The sequence below is a fragment of the Orbicella faveolata genome, unplaced genomic scaffold (genome assembly GCF_042242905.1).
Source record: "Orbicella faveolata isolate gen_17 unplaced genomic scaffold, um_ofav_v1 contig_14, whole genome shotgun sequence".
Lineage (NCBI taxonomy): Eukaryota > Metazoa > Cnidaria > Anthozoa > Scleractinia > Merulinidae > Orbicella > Orbicella faveolata.
Window position 1 is genome coordinate 19018625 of NW_028301541.1, and position 13437 is coordinate 19032061.

At 39.8% G+C, this 13437-nt stretch overlaps 2 protein-coding genes across 2 annotated transcripts in view; one reads left to right on the forward strand and one right to left on the reverse strand.

Annotated features, from left to right (window-relative positions):
- Positions 1–1905: 1905 nt before the first annotated feature.
- On the forward strand, positions 1906–3593 carry LOC110064485 (uncharacterized). Its single transcript, XM_020771538.2, has one exon. The coding sequence runs from the start codon at positions 1948–1950 to the stop codon at positions 3217–3219; it is 1272 nt and encodes a 423-aa protein (XP_020627197.1). The 5' UTR covers positions 1906–1947; the 3' UTR covers positions 3220–3593.
- LOC110064540 (uncharacterized) overlaps positions 3401–13437 on the reverse strand; it is a 39946-nt gene continuing 29909 nt past the window's right edge. Inside the window, exons 10-18 of the mRNA XM_089286866.1 lie at positions 12962–13114; positions 12106–12161; positions 11391–11528; positions 10554–10722; positions 9535–9639; positions 9005–9223; positions 7864–8086; positions 6129–6311; positions 3401–4979 (exon numbers count right to left, since the gene is read on the reverse strand). Of these exons, the coding sequence (XP_089142992.1) occupies positions 4681–4979; positions 6129–6311; positions 7864–8086; positions 9005–9223; positions 9535–9639; positions 10554–10722; positions 11391–11528; positions 12106–12161; positions 12962–13114 (1545 nt within the window). The 3' untranslated portion in view covers positions 3401–4680. The remainder of the gene's footprint in view (positions 4980–6128; positions 6312–7863; positions 8087–9004; positions 9224–9534; positions 9640–10553; positions 10723–11390; positions 11529–12105; positions 12162–12961; positions 13115–13437) is intronic.

A 13437-nucleotide genomic window follows, 5' to 3' on the forward strand; every position in this document is an offset into this window, starting at 1 on the left:
AGGAATTTAAAATTCGACAATCACCGGTCAGTTTGGATTTGAGCTTGAGGAAAACTCGGTCAGGGAAATCACATGATAAGCGTCATACAATCGTTTTGGAAAAGCTCCGTTTTTTTCATTGTTTTCCGCGCACACGAAAACGAAAGGCCGGCGTTTGCAAATTCCTCCGGTTTGAAGAGCATTTTCGAAATGCTCCGTTAGTTAGTGTGGTCAATCGGCTGAACCGTAGAAATAAAACCGCGTTTTCAAATTTCTTGGGCGCAGTGTGGACGGTGTCTAAGCCTCCCTCTTTTCAAAAAGCCTTTTGGATGAAGATACTTATACAAGCCTCCCCCTTCCCTGTTACGCCTCCATGCCTTCTCTTTATTTCCTACACAGCCAATTGCCAGAATTTTAATACGCAAGAATGCACTTCTTGGGACAATAGCAGAATGCTTTGTGCTCTTAACACCAAAACACCCGCAAAAGGTCTGATGGCAGGTTAAATTCTACATTTTTATTCTTTCTCGACAGCTAACATGGATTAAGGCTTGATTGTCGCTTACTCAGAACAAAGGGATTTCAGCGTACAAACGATGATGCGCAGGGTGAACCAATTCTTGATGTTACTTTTTGCATTTTAGACGCGATGTGGTCTGGCTTTATGATAAGCAGGTTGCGTTGGACAACAATAGACATCCGTTTACAACAGCGCGTGGCCATATAGCGTTGTTAAACCAGTGATGTTTGACGATTCCTTGACAAATGATCTGGTACGTGGTAGGGAATATTGCTGACAATTTACTCAGGTAAATATAAGAATTCGATTTGATTTAAAGATAAATATGTTCGTAATTGATAGACCACGAGAGACCAAACACTGCATTGAAAGCAACTTCTTGGCCATGAGTTGCTCAACAGGTTCTTCGTGTAAAGTATCTCTAACTCCTGGTAAAAATGGTATATGTTTGTATAGCCTTATCTCTTGTTGTCCTTTCAGAGGGAGAGTGTAATTATCTAGCTCGAGAGAACTCTAGCAGCAATGTGACATTTTATGAACAAAATACCACCGTAAGTCAAAACACAAAATGTTAACGAGCTTTTAATTCAATATTGAATTTCTGACTGGTTGATAATTCTTCAGGAGTGAACAAAGGCGACTGGTGCATGAATTTTCATCAGATGCTAAATAAGCTCAAGGACACTTCCTTTCCATGGCCACGAAATGGAATCAAGTTTGGACAATGAAACGTAGTGGGTACACGTAATTTGTTTTATACGCTTAAAATCGTTAAGTTCCTTACAGCTTGAAAGACTAAGGGCGACTGAATGGGAAAACTGACCCTGAATTGTCAGATACGAGCTGTCTGTTACATGTTTTAGTTTAAATGCTTATAATATTGAGAAAGCAAGAGAGGATGAAGAGTAACAGAATTAATCCCCATAACGAGGCATTCCCTGGGAAGTTCCTCTCAAGTTATTTTTAGAGATCGTACCAAGTCCTTCCGCCGATGATGTAACCAAGCGTAGAGTGTAAATGTTTCCCTAGCGGATGAAACTTTGTGTATAATAAGCCGCTTAGGCTTTCTGCATTATTAAAACTTTCATCGCAGCTATGATTGGCTATTTCTAAACCTTCCTTAGAATTTCCAAAACCGGGAGTGATCTGAAATAAATAACGTTAGAGGGATTGCCGTTAGAAAATAACGACTCTGTATGGGGGATTAACTCTCTTGTTCTTCATCTTCTCTTGCAAGAAGCTATGACTGAGAGGAAAAATGTTTTAGATTAAAGGTCGTAAGAGAAAACGTCATGCTACATATTGCCGGCAGGTTTTGGATATCTGCCCGTTAGTAGACATTTTGATGCATTGATGTACAAAAAGGTGCTTAAAAAAGAAACTTCCATTACATTTTATAAGACTGAAGTCTCTTTTTATTTTGTTTCCAAACAGCGCTGAAAGACTATATGAGGATAATTGTTTCCACAGCTATCATTTTAAGCCTTTTAGCCGTGATATTTTACTGGAAAAGCTGTTCTCTCGATGTGCAATATCATTATATACGATTTACCGATGCAAATCGACTGTTGTACAAATACAGGGGAAACAGCAATCGATCAGGCAAATGCCACAATGTATTAAATCTGATGAGAAATGCTAAATGGATCAAACGTCGAAACCTTACTTCAGTTGATGAAATTCAGCAAAGTCTTACAGAGGTTCAGATTCGAAAAAAACGTGGGATACCGATAATACTACACAGGAGCGACTTGCGATGTGGCGGCGCGCCGTTTTTTCTACATTCACCTCGGTTTGGTTATCAACTTCCCGCCCTCTGTGACATAAACGGATCGGCGCCTTGCTGCAATCACGTGACGAGGTCGTGCGGAATCGACCGAGACCACTGTAACTGCGATCAATGCACTGACTTCAGGAAAGAAATTTCAGCCGAGCTGTTTGACTGGATTCCGATACTTAATGGCTGCAAATTTACCAATTTCAGCAGTGAAGAAGCTTGCAGGCTCATGTCGGACAGGATCTCAAGATTGGTTTTGATAGGTGACTCTTTAGTTAGACACCTCTTCAATGCATTGATGATTTTATTTACAAACGATCACCAACGAGGAAGCCTCAACTTAACCCGTGATCATCACGTGGATCATGGGATAGAGAACTGCGAGGGTGTTATGCAATTTGTCGATGGCGGATCCACCTCATGTCACACAAAAACAGTGACAAGTATTCCTTTGGATACCCAAAGATCATTTTGTAGAGGACAAAACAAATTTGATATCTATTTCAAAGAGTACTATAACATGGACAAAGCACCAGATATTTTGGCAACCGTTCGTCAAAATCTTAACAAAGAGAAAACAATCATTGCTATCGGGGTGGGACTTCATATAGATTTAAACGCAGAGAAAGTGCAAAAGTATATTATAGAACCTGTACTAGAAATTAAGAAATCTTCTGGCTCAATATGGCCGTATATATTATTGATTTCAGTGCACGCCCACGGAAGCCTTAAGGATACATATTACAATATTCCATCCCATAACGACCGAATAGCAAGTTTTAACTTAGACATGGAGAAATATCTCTCAGCATTTGGTATTCCAGTGTTTGATACTTTTAATTTGACTCGCGGTGTTCGGAGTATTGATGGTACACATTTTGGAATGGGTATAAACATGATGAAAGCACAGCTTTTCCTGAATTTCATAAAGGAAACATTCTAGAATATATTGCGGGGATTTATGTCCTGGTCAACAACTTACACAAACATCAGGCGACGAAAAAGATGTCGACCACGATCGAGTGACAAATGATGGTGAAGATAGCATCTTAAGGTTCTTAAGGGTCCTATAGCGATGTATTTGAATTGTGCGTTGCGGGATTTCCCAAGGCAATGACCATTAATTGTTTAGCAAAAGACAAGTTAATTGTTTATTTATCAATAGCCCATGCAGAGACATCTAATAAATCAATTACTCTACTTAGGAATAAGATGCATGTAATGTAATGCAATGTTAATATTGTAACAATAATTTATTTACATTTTTAAATAGTTTTTGAAAAATAATTAAAAAACCTGGCTAGTGGTTATAATCCACCTTAAATGGAACAGTGCGGTACATAAGCTTATTGAAGTTTAGTTCTGTCCTTACAGTGGTCCAGTAGCCACAAGTACCTACTACTCACACCTATTGTGGTAACATAGTCTCCAGATGGAAATATTGCCGTATTGAATCCGACAAACGTGTAATGTTTGTTTTCAGCGTAACAGGCTATAATAAGTAGAATAAGTGTACTTAAAACGAACTCAGTTTTCTCCCAGGATTTGCTGTTTTGTCAGTGAAAGAGTGAGGTATGTACATGTGCATATGTGTCAGCGGTTATTCCACCAAAATGGAGGATAAGGTACCATTCCTCAGCTACCATGCAGTAAGCTGTTATGATGTGAAATCTCAGCAGTTAGTTAAAAAGAAAAAAAAAAATCAAAAACAAAAAAACAAACGAAACATTTCCGGCAGCTAACAGTCAGCATTTTCACCAATTGTCAGCTTAGTTAATCCCACCCAAACCCTCAAAAATTTAGCTTTAAAATTACATATAGCATAACAAAATTGGTTGCATATAACATAAGCTGGTCGTTTTTAACATAATCATGTCAAAAATGGCCATTTTTAGAGCAGTCAAAAATGGGCTAAAATGTCTGGATAAATGCTCAGGAAATGTACAAGCTTTTTAGTTTTTCGTCAGCAAATGTAATTGACGTACTGGGTTCTTATGATCATGTTGACTTCTTCTAAGAAGTCGAGGGACATTTGTACAAGCTTCCAGCATCATTTGTACCGGAAGTGGACTATTTGACGTCACAGTTGCCAATCGAGTAGATTAATAACATAGGTGACAAATTAGTCCTTACTTTTGGCACGAAATTTCAGCGTTAATTTCTAATTTCACATGTGAACTTACAAAATTGCCATGGCAACGTTTGGCGCGAAATTTCTCGATACAATAAACAAGTATTCAAATGGTGCGTGTGAAATTAAGAAATAATTTCATTTGCAATTGCGTTTTGTCAGAATTCTGATAATTTCACTCGCCTAAAAGCTTGGAAAGTTTTTAGAATTCTGACAAAACACGCGTGAAATTGTTCCTATTTTCTTTTGTCATTACTTGATTTCCCAACTAATTCAAGCTGTGGAATAAATGGCAATATATTTCTGTCCACCGCAACTTCGTTGACGATCTCCTTGACATGGTAGCTTGCACTCCTCGTCCTTGACCTTCGAATCGTCATTAAAGTAAGCTCCACAAAAACATTCAGACGCCATCAGTAGACCAGCAAAGGAGAAGCTTTTGGAGGCGCAATGGTCAACACAAATATCCGGTGTCATGGCGGGGTGTCCTTCATATCTATACTTGAGCTGTCTGAGTGGGTTTGTATTGTCATAACAACCGACAAACGTCCCACTTGAAGACGTAAAAGAATCTGTGGTAAATAGACAAAAACGTATTGGGAAGAAAATGTTACTTCCTATGTGTATATAAAACCATGGTTGATTAATTTATCACAGTATTGCGCATGCGTGGGAAGGAATGGGGGTTATATGGGGGTACAGAGAAACCTTAAATTCGCTGTTGCTAATTAACAGAAAGTCGCTTCACTTAAGTAATTTAATTCAAGTTACGTAAAGTCACTGTTTTGAAAAATGCGATTTTTTGAAATAGTACAAGTACAGTGGTCTGAAGAAAAACGTCAAACACCCTTAGCAAAATCCCTCCTGATGGGTGGGACTGGGGAAGAAAGGGAAAGCTTACACTTTGCGGTGATGTCAGAGAAAGGATAATACCCAGGGAAGTACGTAGTAAATAGGTTTTTCGGTTCTTTTTTAACTGTCCGGCTGTAATAGTATTTTAAGGTAACCCACAAAGGGCTAGCAGGGTGAAAGCCAAAGCAAGAGTTCTACCTGATAACTTTGCTTAGTTAAAAGTTAAGCTTTTTCTTACTTGCTTGTCACTAGCAAGCGTTTTGTCGTTTGTTCAACAAAAGAAGAGATTAAAAGTGATAACATATTCCAGCATATATTTTTTCGTTGACTGTGTTTATGAAACTGTTTGAAGCCGAGGAAACAAGTAACAGCTAGCGAGAAAGGGATTGTTAATTCTCTCTAGACGAAAGCACCAGTAAATGAAAACGGTTAACTTGACCAATTGTACTTTTGATTGCAGTTAAAAAAATGTCATAGAAAGAGACATCGAGACTGAAAAATCGAACGAACGGGTGAGCGTAGTTGAAAAAAAAAAAAAAAACATTCAAAATGTTGTTGCTTATAGTGGTAAATGCGTTTAGTAACAGCTAGCTAGTTCACAGGCATGCCGCTTAAACTGAAAGAAACAAATATTTTAACTAAACACAATTAATAGGCTTAAAAATCCCAACTGGCGGGAGGCAGACCAGTTGGCTATATACCAGCATGACCGAAGAGTTGAACTGGGGTCTACCGAGAAACATCCCCAGCTATAAAGTAATCAGAGCGGAGCTTGAACCCCTGACCTCCGAATTTCAAATCCGGCGCCCTAACCACTCGGCCACGCTGCCTCAGTACATGTAGATGTTAATTGATTGACTTTTTTTCACCTGAAAATCCGGTTTGATTCATTTCGTCGGATTCTGGAAACTCATTGTCGGTGTCTTGCCCGTCATCTTCAGCATCTTGCTGCATTTCACCGAGTAGAACTTTTGGCGTTTTTGCCTTTAATGGTGGAATTTTCGGGCGTTTGGGAGCGGCAAACTGACTGTTTTCCGTGACGGTAGGAGAACCTTTAAAGTAAACGTAGAAATATATTGTTTTAAGGCACTCAAGAAATTTAAGGTCGCCAGCGGCACACTTAAAAAAGGTTACCTTAAGAAAACTAAGGACAACTAAGAGGGTCGAACATAGCTTTTTCTTCAATCCCGCATTCCGCCACTAACTTTGGGTCAATCCCGCCATCTCGCGGGATGCTTTTCATTCCGAATCCCACCGTCAATTTTAAATGAGAAAATTCCGCTCCCCAGAAGTATTTTTATTCCGCATCTCGTCATTAACATTCTTGTCATCCCGCAACCTGCCTTCAGATTTTACTCTCGGCCTTGCATCCCGCCAAACCTATGTTGGGCCCTTGAAACTATGCTGTACTTTGCTCCTTGTGGATCCAACTGATGTTCAGCCGTTTAAGCATTTTTTTTTTTCATTTTTACTCCAAATCCACAATTGGTTTCCAATTTAAAATTCAAAAAAGATTTTCTGAAAGTGTTGGAGCGTGATGGCTTTTGTTATTTTCAGAGAAATAAGGAAAATGAAATAACTCTAAAGACTGCATTTGTCGAGGAAGCGGTTTTCACTTGAGTGTCGAATATAATTAGTGCATTAGTTTCTATGGTTTTGCGTTACTCCGCTCAGGTTCTAGCTTGATTTTGGTTTTGTGATACTTTTATGCGTTGATTGTATGCCATATGCTTAAGTCTGCGTTCAGTGTGGTGAATGACCACGTCACCAGGCGGGTTAGTGCAGATTTGGAGAAAATCATCTCCTATGAAACAAGCGTGTTGCATATGAGCGCCGAATACTTGTTTGATTAAGCTTTACGTTCCTGCTTCAGTACTACATGTTGCCCTCAAGTGGACCCCTCAAGGCAAGCGGTGCAGAGGATGGTCAAAGACAACCTGGCGGACAACTGCTGTGACTGCGTCTCTCCCGATTGTGCTCGTAAAATGCTGGAAGGTTGCTCATCAGAATGCCAAAAAGTGGCTAAAACATTGCCCAAAATCCAAACCGTTGCTCCTAAATTTCTTGATATTTTTGTACAAACGTTAATTAAAAGCTTTCATTTTCGTTCTTCATAATAATTTCTAACATCAGTCAAGAATAATAGCTTGAAACTTAGCTTTAAAGAGTTGCTCGCAAATATGTGGGAAATTTATGGATACTCAGATTAAGTCTAACGGAACAAAACACATGGTTCATTTTACGTCTTGCCGAACGATAAACCTCAAAAGGTTGATAAACATTCAAGAAATTCGCACAAATTGAAGTTTTCTATGAAATCGTTGGCTTTTTCGTGCTTGATATCTGCCCTAAACCTATATCTTACTCAAAAGTTTCCCAGAAAGGCAAAACTTGCCGACCACTAGCCTCAAAGAGCCTGGCTTGGTCTGGGCGGAGGCTGAAAAGGCCGAGGACTAACGTCGTAACAGCCTTATGTCCCAGCCGGGAAGATACGGGGTTGAGCGAATGTTCAGCACTGCATGGACTACAAGACAGCCTAGTTCTAATCTAAATGTGTCCATTTCATGCGATCTTATAAATGGGTTGATTTAAAGGAACAAATACCTGGCAAATTGATTTCAATGTTAAGTGGGCCATTTCCTGGATCTAATGTAAAGGAGTGCGTGCTGTTTATGCCGTTAGGCAGCTGTAGAATCACGTCATAGTCTCCATAGAAACCACGTACGTCAAAATAGGCGTCGGATTGGATAACGAAGGACGGTGTTAATGTGACATGCGTAGTCCACTGCTTCAAAAGGCTGCGATAACGTAGACCAGCGGAATTAATCTGGACGTTACAATGAGAGAGATTACAAATGAGCCAATAAGGATGAAGGATGTTACACGGGGACTGGAATTGATAAATTTAGCTGGCAACAGGGTAATTACCAACAAAATTGACCTGAAAACTTTGCTTCTGTTTACTTTACCTTGTAACAACTGCTTATGTTGTGTATATAACTGCGATAATCAATCATGTCTTCATACGAAACAAATTCTACCAATTCACAAATGTGTGTCCTACATTTTCCCCGGCAGCCAACGTCCCCTTCACTCAAATCATTGAGACGAACATCAAAAATTATAATATCTATAACCAGCAAAGCCGTGTTATCAAACCATGTCCGTGTAGCATTCGTGTTCAGTTCATCGTAATCTAATAATGCGCGCAAAGAAGATTTTTAACTCTGGACGTAAGGTTCAAACAAAATGGAGGTAAAACTCTTTTTACGCATTTTTACATCACTGTAAACACGCCGAATTTAACAAAACAATAACTGCTATCATTAGATGCATTTTCATCCTTTTTTATTGGTCGAGAGTCCACCACGTGACCTGCAAATAACTGGTCACAAATAATGGTCTGCTAGTGCGTAATTCTGTCTACATGTGCTTTGCTGCAAATAATATTCAGCTCATGTGTAATTGTAACCACGCTCTTTTGCGAATAATGGTAGATCGCTTCCTTGAACAGTCAGAGACTTATTTAAGTATGAAAACAAACTTGGTGATCAAATGGTAAAACAGTTATTGCACTCAGTTATTGCAAAATATTGTGATTTGTCAGTGTCTCACAGAGCAATTATTTGCGTCAGCCTTCAACTTCTGGAAATAATTGATCTGCTCGCCACTGGCAAAGCACCATATTTTGCTCAACCTCTCCCAATAAATGTTGAGTTACACATATGCTGCAATTTTTTCTTACCTCCCAATCGTTACCATCAACAAGAGAAGTGTAGGGTCCTCGCCAAGAACTATAGTTCCAGAAACTCCACAGAATCAGTCCTTGTACGCTTGGAGTGCTGAATGCAGATCGCATGACAGTTTCAAGGTTATCTGCTCGTTTCACGAGGTCCTGCTCAAGAACATCGACTTCCGTCAGCCAAAGAGGAATCTTGATGTCGCTGAGCATTTTCAAACGATACTATAAAGACCACAAAAAAGTAAAAAAATCCAAAATAAAGCATTGAGAGATTAACACAATTCCAAGGAACTGTTGTAAACATTATTCAAACTCATCGTATTGATATCCTGGGGATTATGCAAGTGACAGTATAAAATAATTTACACGTTATCCACCCCATCACTCTGCTCGAGGCCGCGAAAGCGAAGAGGCTAGCGACCCACCCTCCCACCCAACGAGTAAGTCGGGCTTGAACTAGCTGTCAGCTACTTTTTTGCCTGGTCTTGGGCTTGTTCCAAGAACTGGCCTTTTCCAGATGCTCTTATGATCACCTGGAGTAGCGTTGGATTCACGTGACCAGTGAAGTGGCCTTGAACTCCGATCCCGTCCAGTGGAATGCCTCGTAACAGCAAATCCTTAGCTTCCTCGAGAAATGCCTAGAGGAGAAAAACATAACTTGTCAGTGATCGGGTATCTTCAGAGAATTCAATGTAGATAACTGAAAAGCAATAACGGTTGGTGGTTAAAATTATCCAGCGCTCACTGAGCAAAATCACTTGTACTGTAGCTTAGCGATAATATCTGAAATATATCTTAATCATTATTAAAAACTGGATCATTGGGTAATGCAATTCGAGAGTTTTCATTGGCTTAGCCATCATGGGTTTTGGGCCATTATACCATGCTCTACAAATCCGATAAGCCTACGCGTGATTTCTTAGGACGTTTTTATTTTTTTTTTAGTTTAGTTTTCTATATTTTGGGGACGTTTACAATAAAACAATTATTCCACTCGCGCTTGTTGGATATGAGATGATTATAGCCCACTAGGCGCTACGCGATTCGTTGGCTATCTACCTTCTCAAATCCAACACGCGCTCCTGGAATAATTGTTAAAGAGTAGATGAAGAGTAAAGGAGTTAATCCCCTATTTAGGCGTTATTCCCAAGGTAATACCTCTCAAGTTATTTTTAGAACACTCCGGGCTTCAGAAATCCCAGGCGGTGAGGTGGACTTTGCTATGACCCCAACTTTAATCACGTGAACAGCGCAAGCGCCTTAACACATTTTCATCCTCCACGAAGGCGTCCACGTAACCGTGAACTCGAGAACTCGAGAACTCGAGAACTCGATACCACATCTAAAAATAGTACCACAGGGATCACCTTGAGAAGAAGGCCTATAAGGGAGATTAACTCTCTTACTCCTTATCTAGACTTTCTAAAGTCCCTTCCAATAATACTTCCCTGACGTGTTGGTTTTGGGTGACAATTAAGCTAAGGATGAAGCGAAGGTCGACTTGTGACAAGTCTACCCTTCGTCTTCCCATGATATTAGTATATATGTTCACCTGAGTTAGTTGTCCGTTTTCTACAATATCGAAATCATTGATAAACAAGTCAACATCCGGGTCTGCTTGGGCCGCTGCCTGATACATCCAGTCACGAATGGCGACGCCTTCACGATCCGCAAAAAATGATCCGTGTAACATTTCATTGTTGATATCCCACTGCATAAAGCTGAACAAAAAAAATATACACACAACTGAAAATCAATTGATTTCCAGTGCAATTTGGAATAAATAAGCACATGTAAAATTTTCAGAGACTAAAGAAATTAGCATGATTTCATAGTCTTTGAAAGATTTAGGAGTGCCTATTCATTCGAAAGGGCAGGATAAAATAATCTGATTACCTGTTAATATTATACATGCAACTGACTTAATTTCAACTTTATGCATTGTTTAGGAGTAATTGACGTGCTTTCCGGAAAACGGCACGCTAAAAATTTGTTTGTATATTATTTTTAAAGTATACATTTGAACTGTCCGCAGAGCGGAGGCAAGAGGGAAACTGACTAGAGCATCTCGTTGCAGAAAAAGTGGGCAACAAAGAGCGATTGAGTTGGTCGATTGTTTGAACAAAAACAACAACAGAACAACATAACCATGATGATGATGATGATGATGATCATCATCATCATCATTTGGTCATCAAAAATACCACCGGTCACTAACAACAGTAACATAATTATCACAAACAACAGTAACAGAACATCATTAACGAAACCACCTAGGCAATGTCATAATCGTCGTCATCATCATCATCATCATTATCATTATCAACAAAAACAACAACAACAACAACAACAACAACAACAACAAAATAGTTGATAAATGTAAACTAACCGTCCTCGATATCTTCCGAGTAGATTTTTCAATCTTTCTCTTAGTTTTGCTTTGAGTTCGTAGTTTGGAATATTCTTAACCCAATCAGGAACTTCTGTGTCAACTGCCCAGAAAACACAATGGCCGCGGATCAGCTTGCTGCAAGACAATGATAAATTTCTTAGAATTAATGAGCGCTATAACTAAAAGACGAGAAAAACGAGTTATTTGTATAACACTAGCTTTTGTAGCTATGGTACCCTCGTTATCTTTGAGTACACTACACTTTTATTAGCCCCTCACAACAGAATATACGTGTTCTCAACTCACGATAAATACAACAAAATGAAACTTTATCATCAAAACCATCTGGAAGAAACATCCCAACGTCATCAGCCGCCCCGCCTTCCCCCCCCCCCCCCCCCAGAAAAAAATTGGGCAAGACAACACGAAGAAGATACTGAATTTTCGACCCCCTATCCTTGAATCGAATGCATCTGTTAGCTAGGATGGGCGTGCAATAGGTCATGTCCGAGTTGCCTTTTGTCTCTGTGTCAAAGCGAATCTCCGTGCGAAACCATTCATATGAACTGAAAATGTGTTCCACATACAGGTTCATTTTCATGCAAATCACGGGGAATCATTTTGAAACAGAGGCAAAAGGTGACTCAGAAATAGCCTATTTGGTTAACGTAAAGTCTGATCTTTGCATTGAGTAATGAAGGAGAGGGCTTACTTGTGTATTTGTAGAAAATCTACCACCTTGTCTGCTGTGTCGTAATTGATATGGCCCTGAAGTGAAACGTACCTACAATGAGTTCAAAACGCAAACGGCGCGTCAGTTACATATTGTGTATGTGTTAGAAGGTGCTTTATAAACGTTGTTTGAAAGACTGAAAGTTCTGGGATGAAGGGATGACAGGGTAAATGCTCTTTTGAAAAAAGATATGTCTTTTGCTCAATAAGGCAGAGGCGAGGTGGCCTGCGGATCAATAAGCCCGGGCTCGAGCCCTGGATGGGGTCATCGTGGAGTCTTAGGCAAGACACTTTACTCTCACAGTGCCTCTCTCTACCCAGGTGTATAAACGGGTACCAGCAAATTTAACGCTTTGAGGGGTAACCCTGCGATTGACTAGCATGCCACGGCCATCTGGGGATAAATGTGATGCTACAGAAACCGGGATAAACTGCGCCCCTATGTACTACTTGTTCCGACGCAAACTTCACCATATTCATTCTAAATAAATTTAGCGCAGAAGCGCAACTTAGAGGACCAGAAGGTAAATTTAGCTTCTCGAAACATTTTAAAGCCATTTTCCCCCTTTAACTCCCCCGGACTCGTTCAAAATCTCGTGAAGAGCGGAAGAAGGGTAACAGAGTTTCCCCATATAGGCTTTGTTTCTGAGATAAACCCTCTCGAGTTATTTTTAGATGTGGTGACCAGCCCAGCCCTCAGGCTGATATTGTACCGAGCGCATGGCTTAATACATCACATACAGAATGGAGAGTAACGTATGATCGTCTCAAGATTAAGAAATGAAAAAAGACCATAACCAAACGTTTCTAAAATAAATCGATATTTCATAACTTACTGGAGTGGGTTCAATGTTACACCATTTCAGCGCACTCTCTAGCACAGCCCACTGGAAGTTCTTCAGGTAGAAATCGCGATATTCAGGCTTTCTTAGAAGTAGATTGCTGTTAACAGCAGCTCCAAATGCAAAGAGGTGAGATTTTTGCCTTACCTGCAATGAAAATGAATTCAGTGAGCAATAACCAGAGCTGTAATTCAAAAGCACGTCACAACCGAGTTTTTTTGAGAAAGGTTGCCTCGTAAAACCTTAAAACTGAAGAATACGCGACAGCGCCGAAAGATATTCTGGGCAGAAGTATATAGTATATTCTGCCGGGCATTTAGTGTATTTGAGACCATAGGTTGACGTTCATAATGAATTTTCCAAATGTCGAAAACGTGAGTTCACTCACCCGGCCAGCACACATGGAAATTTATTGAAACCAAAGAAAGTGTTGCCATAAAAAAGGAGTTCTAAAACTTCCGCAGGATTGG

Coding starts and splice junctions, on each gene's coding strand:
- LOC110064485 (XM_020771538.2), top strand. CDS start 1,948: ATGAGGATAATTGTTTCCACAGCTATCATTTTAAGCCTTTTAGCCGTG.